Below are 13,099 nucleotides of genomic sequence, written 5' to 3'. Positions count from 1 at the left end.
GTAATGGTCCTATTTTCCCTTATCTTTTGTTAGATTTCGTAGATAATCACTTTCCCAGTTACCATCTGAAATGTTTATATTAATTGTTTGTGTGAAAAACAAGGGAAGATGATAGCCAATCTGAGTAATTTTATGAATTTCTGTACAATTGCCTCTAGGTATCTTAAGGCAAAATGGTAGCCCCTTCCACCAAACTCTTAATTTTATTCATTGTTTTGTTTGTAAAGTATTAAAGTTAAGGGTTTTAAAGTCATGCACCCTGAAATCGTGACCCTATGTTCTTCTTTTTTGAAGTTTGTTTAGATGAGTACTTTTTAAGATGTCACTTTTCTCAAATAGTAAATCTGTAAGAGTGGTGTCTCCAAACTGCCTCAGTTTCTTTTCTCTGGTCCAGCATATTCATAGCATTATCTCCCAAAATGTAGATTGTTGAGACCAACACGTTTACCTTGGTTTAAATTGCCATTGTGTTTTAATGTTCATCCATATATTTATTCTATAGATAAGATCAACTTGTGGGTATAAGCTCCCTACCTAATATTATTTATTAAATAAATTGAATTCAGTAAAACTTGAATCTTAGAGCAGAGAACTGATCTTACATGATTGTGTATTGACTCTATACACTTGATTGGCTCTTTCCAGGAGACCCCTGTGCTTACCAGAATAGAAAAACAGAAGCGCAAAGAGGAGGAGGAAGAACGTCAGATTCTCCTAGCAGTGCAGAAGAAGGAGCAGGAGCAGATGTTAAAGGAAGAGAGGAAACGAGAGTTGGAGGAAAAGGTCAAGGCAGTGGAAGGTACGTAGGTTCTGCACAGTACATGGGGTATGGGAATAACCCTCCTCTGGCAATTTCTATTAAATATCTTGTTAACTGTGCTGTGTCTTGGATCCAGTCTTCTTACATTTGCTTTCCTTCTACAGCACTTGTATTTGTCATTCTTGGTTTTCCTTTCAGTCTCTTGCTCCTTTCTCTCATCTATATACATTCCTCATGTAACATAGAAAACAATACTAAAGTATTGATGACAAGTTTCACAGAAATAACTTTAAGCACAGTTGAAATGTGCTAAAGAAAAGTCTTACAGATTTTTTTTCATGTATGGCACTATACAAATTTAGAATATTACCATTAATTTTATTAGGACAGAATAGTTTTCTCAGACTTACGTCCAGGTGTTCGTCTGGTGTAATGAGATTTTTCTTTCATTGGCAATTAATACGAAGGATAATGACTGTCCCTAGATGTGTCAGATAGCAGTTGTATTTATAAGCTGAACCTAATAAATCATGTGGTAACAGATCATTTGGCTTAGCTGAATATAGATCAGTATTTCTTTTCTTTTAAGTAAATGTATTGAATATTTTAAGTTTTTTAATAAAACTACATGGCCTGTGTTTTCCTCTTTAATGCAGTGTTTCATTGCAAAATTTAAATCAATTTAGGGTGTGAAATTTAATGGATTCTGGCCTTATTAAGTGCTTTTCTTCCTCCCATTAAGAGGAAGTGGTGCCTTCTGTTTCTTCATAGGTTAACCCTATTCCAACTTTGATCATTTCTTCATTATAAAACCCTTAGGGCATTTAATCTATAAATTTAGCCTGTGTCACAGTATGTAGTATGTCCTACTTGTAAAATGTTTCATAGGTTTTATTTCCAGTGCTAGATTTAAATTCCTTGAGACAGCAACTATGGCTTTTATTCCTTTATATTTTTTAAGGGGATTCTGTAATTTTCACTGGGACTCTTAACTGGCTACACTATTGTCATTTGACTTTTATACAAACAGGTTTAAAATTTATTTTTATGGCTTAGTATCTATACCTGTATGATTAATAATGCCCATGTTATAGATTGTTCTTTAAATCAACAAATATATTTAGAGCACCCATTCTATGCCAGGTGTTGTTCTTGGAATATAGATATTAAACAGAATAAATTAATCCTTTCATGGAGTTTCCATTTCAGTGGTGGGAAGAAACAATAAACAAATATTGTAGAATCATCAATAGTAGTGAAAGATCTAAAGAAGAAAACAGGTTTAGAGATAAAGAGTGACATGAGGCAGGTGGCATTTAAATAAGATTGTCACGAAAGCCCTCTATGTGGACATCTACGTGGATCGGTCAATTAAGTGTCCTACTCTTGGTTTCAACTCAGGTCATGATCTTAGGATCACCCTGTATCAGGCTCTGCACTGACAGTGCCAAGTCTGTATGGGATTCTCTCTCTCTCTCTCTCTCTCTCTCTCTCTCTCTCTCTCTCTCTCCCTCTCCCTCTCTCCCCCCCGCCTCCTCTCACTCCCTCCCTCCCTCTCTCCTCCCACTGCCTCCCTCCCTCTCTCCCTCCCTCTGCTTGCACACGTGCTCACTTGCTCTCGCTCTCTCTCTCAAAATAAATAAATAAACTTAAAGCCCTTTCTGAATATGTGACATATAGTAATGAAGTAAGTGAAGGTCCCATATGAACATCTGATGGGAGAAGAGCATAGCAAGCAGAGGAAATAGCAAGTGCAAAAGCACCGTGGAGGGAATATACACGGAAGAAGGTCATTGTGGCTGGATCAAAGTGAACAAAGCAGGGGGAAGATTGGCAGGAAATGAGTTCACAGAGATAACCAGGGGTCAGACCATGGCTTTGTAGACCTTGTTAGAAGGATTAAATTAAAAAATGGGTAGTCCCCAGCACACAACAAGCTCACAAATAATAGTTATCATGGGGGATCTGTAGAGAGAGTTTTTACAGGCTGTAAAATAGCAACAAACTTTCCCTGAATTCTTAGAAGCTAAGTGAAAAGGGCAGGGAGAATAATGGATTTTTTTATTGAGAATTTATTCACTGATAACTTTAAAGTTTAAAATAGTTAATTCAGAGAAATGAGCTTTTTGTGACAGTAAATTCAAAGAGGATTTCATTATGTAGGTCCTTTTACCATAACGAATAATATTTATCTGTGGTGATGGTAAAACAAAAAATTTTACACTGTTTAAGATCAGTCTGTAAAGGGAGCACAGAACCTATCAGTTAGTTTTAGTCTACTATACGTTTCTCCTTCTACCCTGTCATCCCAGCAGTGTTGACAGGCAGTCACTAGAATAGGGATCCCCTGAAATTGCTGGCAAAATTAATGTGATAGGACATGAACACATATTTCCAAGGAAAGGGCTCATAGCTTTCATTTGTTTCAAGAAATTTGAAAAGTGAGAAGTGGATTAAGAAAAAGTAGAAGCCAAAAGATGGAAAGAACCGAAATGTTCAGAAATGCATGAATGGATAAACAAAGTAAGGTTTATACCGATGATGGTTTATTATTCATCCTTAAAAAGGAATGAAATTCTGACACAGTCTACAACATGGATGAACCTTGAAGATATTATAATAAAGTAAGCCAAGAGGAAGGAAATGGGGAGTTCTTACTAAAGGTACAGAGTTTCTAATGTTTAGGATGATGTAAAAGTTTTGGAAATGGTAACAGTTGCACAATACTGTGGGTGTACTTAATATTACTGAATTGTACACTTAAAATGATTTAAAAGGTAAATTTTACTCTTTTTTAAAAGTTTTTTTAAGCCGGGTCACCTGGGTGGCTCAGTCACTTAAGCATCTGACTTCGGCTCAGGTCACAATCTCCGGTTCGTGGGTTCAAACCCCACATTAAGCCTGCACTGACAGCTCAGAGCCTGGAGCCTGCCTCAGATTCTGTGTCTCCCTCTCTCTCTGCCCCACCTTCGCTTGCACTCTGTCTCTGTCAAAAATGAATAAACGTTAAAAAAAGGTTTTTTTTTAAACCAAAAGAAAGAAAAGCCCAAATAAATGCACTGCTTTTTATTAATATGATACTTGTATAGGAAGTAAAACTGGATTGTGACATAAATATTCATACCAAGTTGAACAAATCAGTATGGAAATGGACATCATTGAGACTTTCTCATCTCTCAGTATGGTTGATATGTAACCTAAAAATTCTTCTTGCCTCAAATACATAGAAATTCTTTATTCTCCTTAATGTTTATTTATTTTTGAAAGAGAAAGCATGAACAGGGGAGGGACAGAAAGGGGGACAGAGGATCTGAAGCAGGCTCTACATTGACAAGCTCAATGTGGAGTTCAGACTCAGAAACCATGAGATCATGACCTGAGCTGAAGTCAATCTACTGATGACTCAATCTACTCAATCTACTCAATCTACTGAGCCATCCAGGAGCCCCTCAAATACATATAAATTCTATTTGTAATATATATGTTACAATATTTTGTCTAACATTGTATAAACACCCTTTTTAAGAACATATCTGAGGGTGATTGGATGGCTCAGTTGTTTAAGTGTCCAACTCTTGGTTTCAGCTCAGGTCATGATCCCATGGTTTCATGCGTTCAAGTCCCATGTCAGGCTCTGCACTGCCAACACAGAGCCTGCTTGGGATTCTCTCTGTCTTCCTCTCTGTCTGTCTCCCACCCCTCCAACAGGCTATCTCTGTCTCTCTCAAAATAAATAAATAAGCTTAAAAAAAAAAAAAAGCATATCTGATATCTTAGCCAAGTAAAGGAAGTTATCAGGCACTGTTTTTATGGTAACTAAAAACAGGATAAGTTGTGGGTATGGAGTGGTCTGTCTAGGGATGCTCTACCCCTACCCCAGAAATGACAACCATCAGTAAATTCCTGACAAGGATGAAGAGGTGATAAGAATTTCAAAGCAAATAAGGAAGCACCACAGTGAGCAGTAGTTGTTGGTAGTTACAGCAGACAAAAAAGAAATAGATTCAGTACTATCATATCAGATATTTAAAAAAGAAGATATTGGAAACATAAGGAAAAAGTAACCTTGTTGAAAATGACAGGCAGATTCAAGGAAACAAATAGAACTCCTGGAAATGTAAGGTATAGGTTATTGGAATATTAAACAGCTTTGGGTATGTGTGAAAAGAGAATCAGTCAACTAGAAGGTATCTCTGGGATATTACATGGAATGCAGCACTAAGATAAAAAGTTACTTGTTAATCTTTCAGTGTCCAGTCATGAAAACAAAACTTATGCTAGATATTTCAACACAAAGAATTTTACTTTTTTTTTATGTAAAAAAGAGAGAGAGAGCTCGTGCACATACATGGGGGGAGGGGCAGAGAGAGAGAGAGAGAGAGAGAGAGAGAGAGAGAATCCTAAGCAGGCTCTGCGCTGTAAGCGTAGAGCCCAACATGGGGCTCAGACTCACAAACCACGAGATCATGGCCTGAGCCAAAATCAAGAGTCAGATGCTAATTGACTGAACCACCTCAACACAAAGAATTTCAAATGGGTCTTTGGTTAAATGGAAGTCAGAAAAATAAAAAAGTTAAAAGAGACTTGTGAGATAGCACAAAGAAGAGCAAAGAGAAGTTGTTAGGTTATCACAACCTAGAAGTTGAGGGGCTCTGCCCAGTTGGAACAGGCAAGCAGCAAGCCTGGTTCTGGGACTACCAAAAAGAACCCGCTTATCAAAACCAACTGGGTTGGTTCATCTGGTCCCAGATGAAGGACCATTCCTAGCATGGTGTTGAACAGCGATAACAGGAAGAAAGAAAACCCTTCCCCTCATCCTATCATTCTTCCTCTGGTACTCCCTTTTGGCAAAATATAAAACTAGCAAAGAATGGAAAAATAATGGATTTAGAGCTTACAAGCTTGATATTGATAGCTTAATAACTTAGGTGTTATCTAACATGAAAAATCCAGTGTGTGCCTACTATAAGTTCTAAAATGAAAGAATCAAGAGAATGGGGCAGAGAAAATATTTAGAATGGTTGAGAATTTTCTTGATTTGATGAAAAACACAAATCCTCAAAGTTAAAAGAAGAAGAAGAAATGTAAACTGGATATAAATTACATGTAGACCCATGGTAATGAATTATAGAACCTATGACCCACAGATATTTGAAGTAATCAGTTTGGAGGGGCACCTGGGTGTCTCAGCCAGTTGAGCATCCAACTTCGGCTCAGGTCATGATCTCGTGGTTTTGAGTTTGAGCCCCATGTCAGGCTCTGTGCTGACTGCTCAGAGCCTGGAGCCTGCTTCAGAATCTGTGACTCTCTCTTTCTCTGCCCCGCCCCCACTCACACTCAGTCTCTCAAAAAATAAAGGTTAAGAAAATGTGTTTATAGTAATCAGTTTGGAAAAGATAAATTACCTTAAAGGATGTTCTGTAACAGTGATAGACTTCTCAGGAGTAATAATAGGATTCAGGAGAAAATGGGCTGAATTTTATATTAATTTTCCAAGCCTCCATAACTAGATAGTATAAAACAAATTTAATTTTCTCATAGTTCTGGAAGCTAGAAATCTGAATTCTAGATTATGGCAATCTCCATAGACTTACAATAGAAGGGAACTTCCTTAACCAATATTCACTTTAATGGGAAACGTTATAGGTATTCCTTCTTAAAGTCAAGAAGAAAAGATTTTTTTCTATCATTGCTTTTATTCTGTATTGTGTTGTTTCATAGGGTGTTCTCTACAAAGGAAGAATATTTGTGTATTTATATTATAGAACTATATACATATTAAATGTATAGTTTAAGGAATGTATGATTTGAAACTCCAATAAAATGTCAAGAAACTATCATAACTAATAAGAATAAAGCCAAGTAGTTGGATTCATTTTAAGTGTTAATATGAATAATTTGTAAACATGACTTAATAACAATGGGAAATTTTACTACACAGATAGTGGCCTCTAAATATCATTTCCTTCCAGAAGGAACCAAGATTCTTTGGAGAAATGACTGATTTCAGTACTAGGGCAGAAAAAATATAAGGTGTGAGCCTAGATTATTTTATAAGAGAAAGCAAGGAAGCATCAAAGACTCCTGAAAGTTCTATCAAAAGATATATTCTCACTGGCCAACATTGGATTTTTGTTTGTTTGTTTTATTTATTTTTGAGAGCGAGACAGAGTGCGAGTGGGGGAGGGGCAGAGAAAAGAGGGAGACACAGAATCCAAAGCAGGCTCCAGGCTCTGAGCTGTCAGCACAGAGCCCGATGCGGGGCTCAAACTCATGAACCATGAGACCATGACCTGAGCTGAACTCAGATCTGAACTGACTGAGCCACCCAGGCACCCGATCATTGGATATTTTTGAGCACTAAAAAAAGAAAATGAACAAAAAACATGAAATAAGTTTAAAATCTAGTTTATTTTTGAGAGAGTATGCACCCATGGAGTGGGCAAGGGCAAGATAGAGAGAGAATCCCAAGCAACCTTCATGCTGTCAGCTTGGAGCCAGATGCATAGGGCATCTGTAGGGCTCAGTCGGTTAAGCATCCAACTTTGGCTCAGGTCATGATCTCCCAGTTTGTAGGTTTGAGCCCCATATCAGGTTCTGTGCTGACAGCTCAGAGCCTGGAGTCTGCTTCAGATTCTGTGTCTCCCTCTCCCTGCCCCTCCCCATCTCATGCTCGCTCGCTCTCTCTCTCTCTCTCTCAAAATAAATAAACATTAAAAAAAAAGAAAAAGAATGATAACACTGGTGGCAAGAACTTAAAAAGAAAAAAAGAAAACAACTGTGAGATCATTGACCTGAGCTGATATCAGGGGTCAGACGCTTAACCAACTGACTTACCTAGGTGCCCCCATAATGATATTTTATAAAAATCAATGATTACCTTAGGAGTTTAATGGGACAACTTGTTATTTTCAGACCTAGTAAAATAGAAAGTCTGACAGACTGTATTTGAGAATATGCAAATAATTGGTGAGGAAAATAATTTGGTCAATAAATAATGGCAATTATAATAGAATAACAAATAATTAAAAAAATGGACCTGGGCAGAGCTTTTCTCAACCGAGGCTTCCAAGAGACTATTAAACCCTAAAGTAGAGATCAGCTAACTTTTTTTAAAGTTTTAAAATATAAAGCTTTTTTATTTTTTTTTTTATTTATTATTTTAAGTAGGCTCCATGCCCAGTGTGGAACTTGAACTCACAACCCAGAGATCCAGAGTCATATGCTCCACTGACTGAGCCATCCAGGCACCCCTGAAATCAGCTAACTTTCTATAAACGGTCAGATAGTAAATATTTTAAGCTTAGAGATAATACAGGGCTGTGTTCCCATTAATCTTTCATTCTTTCCCTCTTTTTCTTTCTTTTCTTTTTCTTTCTTTTTCTCTTTTTCCCTTTTCTTTCTTTCTTTCTTTCTTTCTTTCTTTCTTTCTTTCTTTCTTTCTTTCTCTCTTTCTCTCTTTCTCTCTTTCTCTCTTTCTTTCTTAACAATCAGCTAACCGTCCTACATTCTGTAGTTTGCCATTTGCAAACCCCTGCCCTAATACATCCATCGTATTTAATGAACTGACTTCTCTCCTATGCATTTTTACTAGGTATATACCTTGAAATTACTGAGAAAATGATCATACAAATAATTTTGTCTGCAGCTTAATTCTGTTTTGGAACTCTAGTTAATCATCAATTGAAAGACTGATGAGGAACTTAGCAATGGAAAGATGAAGTTAACGCTGATATAATACAAAATCACAAAAGACAGATAAGTAGATATTATATCTGCTGATGTAATGAAAAAAGATATATACAACACCATCTATGAAATAATATTGCCCAAAAAATCAAACATGTTTGTCTGATCAAAGCCTCTAGATATAATTCAATTTACAGAAATCCAAGAGGTATGGGAACACATTAACACCATAGTGAGGATGCCATCAGCTAAATCCAGAATGCAGGAAATTACACAAAGACAAAATGACCCAATTTTTCCAACAAATTGGAGGGAACACTATTACAAATTCAGCTAAATTTAGACACAGACAAATGCAGTATATAGACCTTTTTAGTTTTGATTTGAACAAACCAACTTAAAAAAATTATTGCACTAGAGAGAAAGTTTGACCTTGACTCAATATTTGATATTAAATAAATCCTTTTACGTTCCTAAAGTTCATACAGAAGAGCAAAGGGCTAAGAATAGCCAAGATAATAATTTCCAAATACAGTATGGTGGGGACACTTATTTTACAGATAACAAAATAAAAATAACAGTGAATAAAAGAATGGTATTGGGGTGCCTGGGTGGCTCAGTCAGTTAAGCTACAGGTCAAGATCTCACAGTTTTGTGAGTTCTAGTCCTGCACTGGGCTCTCTGCTGTCAGCACAGAGCCTGCTTTGGATCCTCTGTCCCCCATTCTCTGCCCCTCCCCTGCTGTTTCTCTCTCTCTCAAAAATAAATAAAAACATAAAAAAAGAGAATGATATTGGCATAGAGATAGAAATGAACCCAGTAAACTACATAGAAACAGGCCTTGGGAAGGAATGTGGGTTCTCCAGTACCACATAACCAGTACAAGTGCTTACTAATCAGAGGAGGAAAATTATATGTCTGCTTCCCATTTGTGTTCCAGATGAACTAAAGGCCCAAACCAAATTGAAGACAGTATAGATGAATGTCTTCAAGATGTCAGAATAAAAAAGAATGTTATAAGTACAAAAAACACAAGCTATAAAGGGAGCGAGATTGATGTTCGGCTACACAAATTGTTCAAAACTTACATATGACACAAACATAAACAAAGTGAAAAGATGAGTCAAAGTGGAAGATTTTTTTTTGAGAGAGAGAGAGAGGGTGCAAGTGAGTAAGGGGCAGAGAGAGGGGAAGAGAGAAGCTGGGCTCACCTGATGCGGGTCTGGGACTCCTGAACCGTTAGATCATGTCCTAAGCTGACGTCAGATGCCTAACTGACTGAGCCACCCAGGCACCCTGGAAGAAGATAATTTTAACACCTAATCAACAACAAAGTCTTATTATCCAGATTATTAAAAGCATTTATCTAAATCAGAAACGTAGCAACCCAAAGAAAATAGGGCAAAGTAATCACTCCAGTCAGGAAAATGCAGATGAAAACATCAAAATTCCTTATCAATACTCAGTAGTTTGGCAAAAATGCGCCTTTTATCCTACCAAGTGAGTGTGAGTTCACTCAAATTGCTGTTGAGAGAAAAGCTGTACCCCTTTGGAAATCACCTTGACCAGGCCTGATGAAGTTCACTATCTGGAAGTTCCGCTGCTAGTTGTGGATCCTAAAAATCTCACATGCATGCGTGAGAAGATATGTCAAAAGAATTGTCATAATACCATTTACAAGATGCAGACATATTGCAACCAACTGGAAAGTGGATTATTAAGCTGTGGAGTACTCTATTAAAGTTAATAAAGGAAAAATCTTAAAATCTGCCAGTTTGTTAGGTTCATGGATATTCATTAACTTGGTTACATTGTTCTTTAATCTTGAAATCGTTTTTTAAAAAGTAATATTACAAGTCATTGATAGCCAAGTGCCTTTCACTAATGAAATCAGATAAAGATTTAAGTTTATAAGGGATAATGTAAGAACAAAAACAAAATTAGCAGGGTCATGTCATACTCATAGCAGTGGGCAGATGTGGAGTCTGTCTCTCGGGTAAGAAAATAGAAGGTCTGTCCTGGCTTCTCCCTTCCATTTTTGTGTCTTTCTGTCTGACAGTATTCTTTATCTTCCTGGCTCTTTTCTTTACTCCTGACCTTCCGGTTCCCTGCTGGCAGTGAGTGTCCCATCAGACTAATAGTGGAATGCCAAGTGTGTTTCTCATGGCTGTGGCTGTGAGCCAGAAAAAAAATCATCCATGCCTTCCAGATCTTTGCCCATTCCAGCTGGCATCTTTCTCTTTTTCCCAGCCAAATTTATTACTACCCTGGCTTGGTAGGGTCCAGCTGCCAGTGGTGGGGGTGGATTGAAGAGCAAAGACAATTGGGGGTACAAGGATATTTTTGCAAATGCAAAACCTTGAGTGCTTACATGTGCATATAAAATCTTGTATATGTTTTGGATTGAGAATCTGGTCCTTAAAAGGGGATGTTGCTTTTCTGAGAGAACTAGGAAAGTCCTTAGGTATTGAAAGAAGGATAATCTTCATTCAATCTTTTTTTTTTTCTTTTTCTTCTAATTCTGTTTTTTTCAGCCTTGCTCTTTCCTCCCTCTCCATCCCAGTGCCTGCCATACCACCCTCATCCCTCCCCCCCAACCATTGATTTCAATATGCATAAAGGAAATGAGTTCCACAAGATTATATTTTTCATAAAGCATTCCTTCTATAGAATCATCCTAATTATCAAAAGAGGATGGCAGAAGAAGCAAGAATAATTTTATGATACTGTTTTGGTGATCTTTGTTTCTTCTCAAAATGCTTAACATATAATCTAATCCTCTAAAAAGCACTTACCTCACTTGTACTGTAATGCACTGTGTTCATTGTAGATCGAGCAAAGAGGAGAAAGCTCAGGGAAGAAAGGGCGTGGCTGCTGGCCCAAGGGAAGGAGCTCCCCCCAGAACTTTCCCATCTGGACCCTAACTCCCCCATGAGAGAAGAAAAAAAGACTAAAGACCTGTGAGTATTTAATGATACTAACAGTAGCAAACAGTAACATTTAGGAAGCACTCAGGAATTGTGCTAAGCACTTTGCTCATTTAATTCATACAACAACCCTGTGTGGTAGGTAATATTCAGTGTTCATAAGCTTCTCATTCTTCTGTATGCCTTTCTGTATTACTGTTATTTAGATTATAAAAATATTCATTAAGGGAAAATATAGCCCAAGAAATAATGTGCTATGAAATAACTAACATTATAGAATCATAAGTTATGGATCATCTGAGTCAACCCCAGCATTGTACGGATGAGGAAAATGATACTCCCTTTTTTGCTTAGGTTTACTAACCATCATCTTCACAATTCTTTTCTGGAGATTATCAGTGTCACAAACTTACCTTAAAAACAGTTTATTGGGACTCTTCCAAACCTTGGTACAATCAGCTGCCTGTCTGTGATTAAAGTAAGAGAGCTAAGGAGAGAAGGTTGTCAAAGTTACTATTTCTTATTTTGTGATTCACAGCTTTGAGTTGGATGATGATTTCACTGCCATGTATAAAGGTCAGTTCCCATTCTCAACTATTAACTATTTCTGATAGAAATACTCTTGTGTGACTGAGTTAATGCAGCTCTCTTCTTTGGCTTTCAGTTCTCGATGTGGTAAAGGCTCACAAGGATTCTTGGCCCTTTTTAGAACCTGTGGATGAATCGTATGCCCCAAACTATTACCAGATTATTAAGGTAGAGGCTGCCTTTACAGTTATACCTTCTATGGTGTGTGTTTCTTTCTTGATTTTTGTCACTGTTTTTTAAGTTCACCTGTTGTTCTTGAGAATCAGAGTTGCTGGATATATGCCATGCTCCTGAGCATCTCATAATAGCATGATTCCTTTGCCTCACAGGGACTACAAGATGGTTTTTCTCCAGCATGTTATAATTTAATGTGTCCTATTTTAGGTCCCCATGGATATCTCAAGCATGGAGAAGAAACTGAATGGAGGTTTATACTGTACCAAGGAGGAATTTGTAAATGACATGAAGACTATGTTCAGGAATTGTCGAAAATACAATGGGGAAAGTAGTGGTAAGTGGGGAAGGAGTCTGCTATGGATACACTTACACCATTTCAACCAAGAATAAAATGCCTTCTTTTTTAGAAATACACAAAAATAGAAGTGCATCTCTTTCAGAAGTGAATCAGACCTTTCTTTGGGGCTATGAACACAATGCACATTAAAAGCCATAGGATTGGCCATTCTAACCACTTACACAATATATGCCAGAACCACTCCTATCCTGTGTGACAAGAGAGTATATCTGGTGGCTAACTGGGCTCAGGTTAGTTTTCATTATCTTCAAGACCAGGCTGGGCTTAGTTTGTACTGCGCTTCCTTCATTCAGCAAGTTAACCACTGACAAGACTGACCGTAGATTTTTAAGTCATCTTGAGAAGTCCATAGAGTATATCTCCAATAATAAATAATATAAAAGGCTCTAGTAGCTTAAATGCTTTAGTTTAAAAACTAAGCAGCTTCTAACTAAATACAGTCACTGTATTTAATAATTCTGCATTTTAGCCTTTATTTGTACTCATTTAACGTAATAGTCCTAGAGTCATCTTCCAGCCATACAGCCTAGAGCCTCTTAGGACAAAAACAGTACCTTCTTCTTGTGTCCATAGCTGTACAACATAATATGCACTCAAGCC

At 37.3% G+C, this 13,099-nt stretch overlaps 1 protein-coding gene across 5 annotated transcripts in view; it reads left to right on the top strand.

Annotated features, from left to right (window-relative positions):
* Positions 1-13,099, top strand: part of LOC106965477 (chromatin remodeling regulator CECR2) — a 180,552-nt gene that overhangs the window by 144,254 nt on the left and 23,199 nt on the right. For all 5 annotated transcript variants that reach the window (XM_027073896.2, XM_053225571.1, XM_027073897.2 and 2 more), the window contains 5 exons: positions 646-799; positions 11,280-11,409; positions 11,915-11,952; positions 12,041-12,132; positions 12,349-12,475. In XM_027073896.2, coding sequence (XP_026929697.2) covers positions 646-799; positions 11,280-11,409; positions 11,915-11,952; positions 12,041-12,132; positions 12,349-12,475 — 541 coding nt within the window. The remainder of the gene's footprint in view (positions 1-645; positions 800-11,279; positions 11,410-11,914; positions 11,953-12,040; positions 12,133-12,348; positions 12,476-13,099) is intronic.

Source organism: Acinonyx jubatus, chromosome B4 (genome assembly GCF_027475565.1).
Source record: "Acinonyx jubatus isolate Ajub_Pintada_27869175 chromosome B4, VMU_Ajub_asm_v1.0, whole genome shotgun sequence".
Lineage (NCBI taxonomy): Eukaryota > Metazoa > Chordata > Mammalia > Carnivora > Felidae > Acinonyx > Acinonyx jubatus.
Note: the sequence above shows the minus strand (reverse complement) of the source record. Positions and strands in the feature narration are given on the sequence as shown.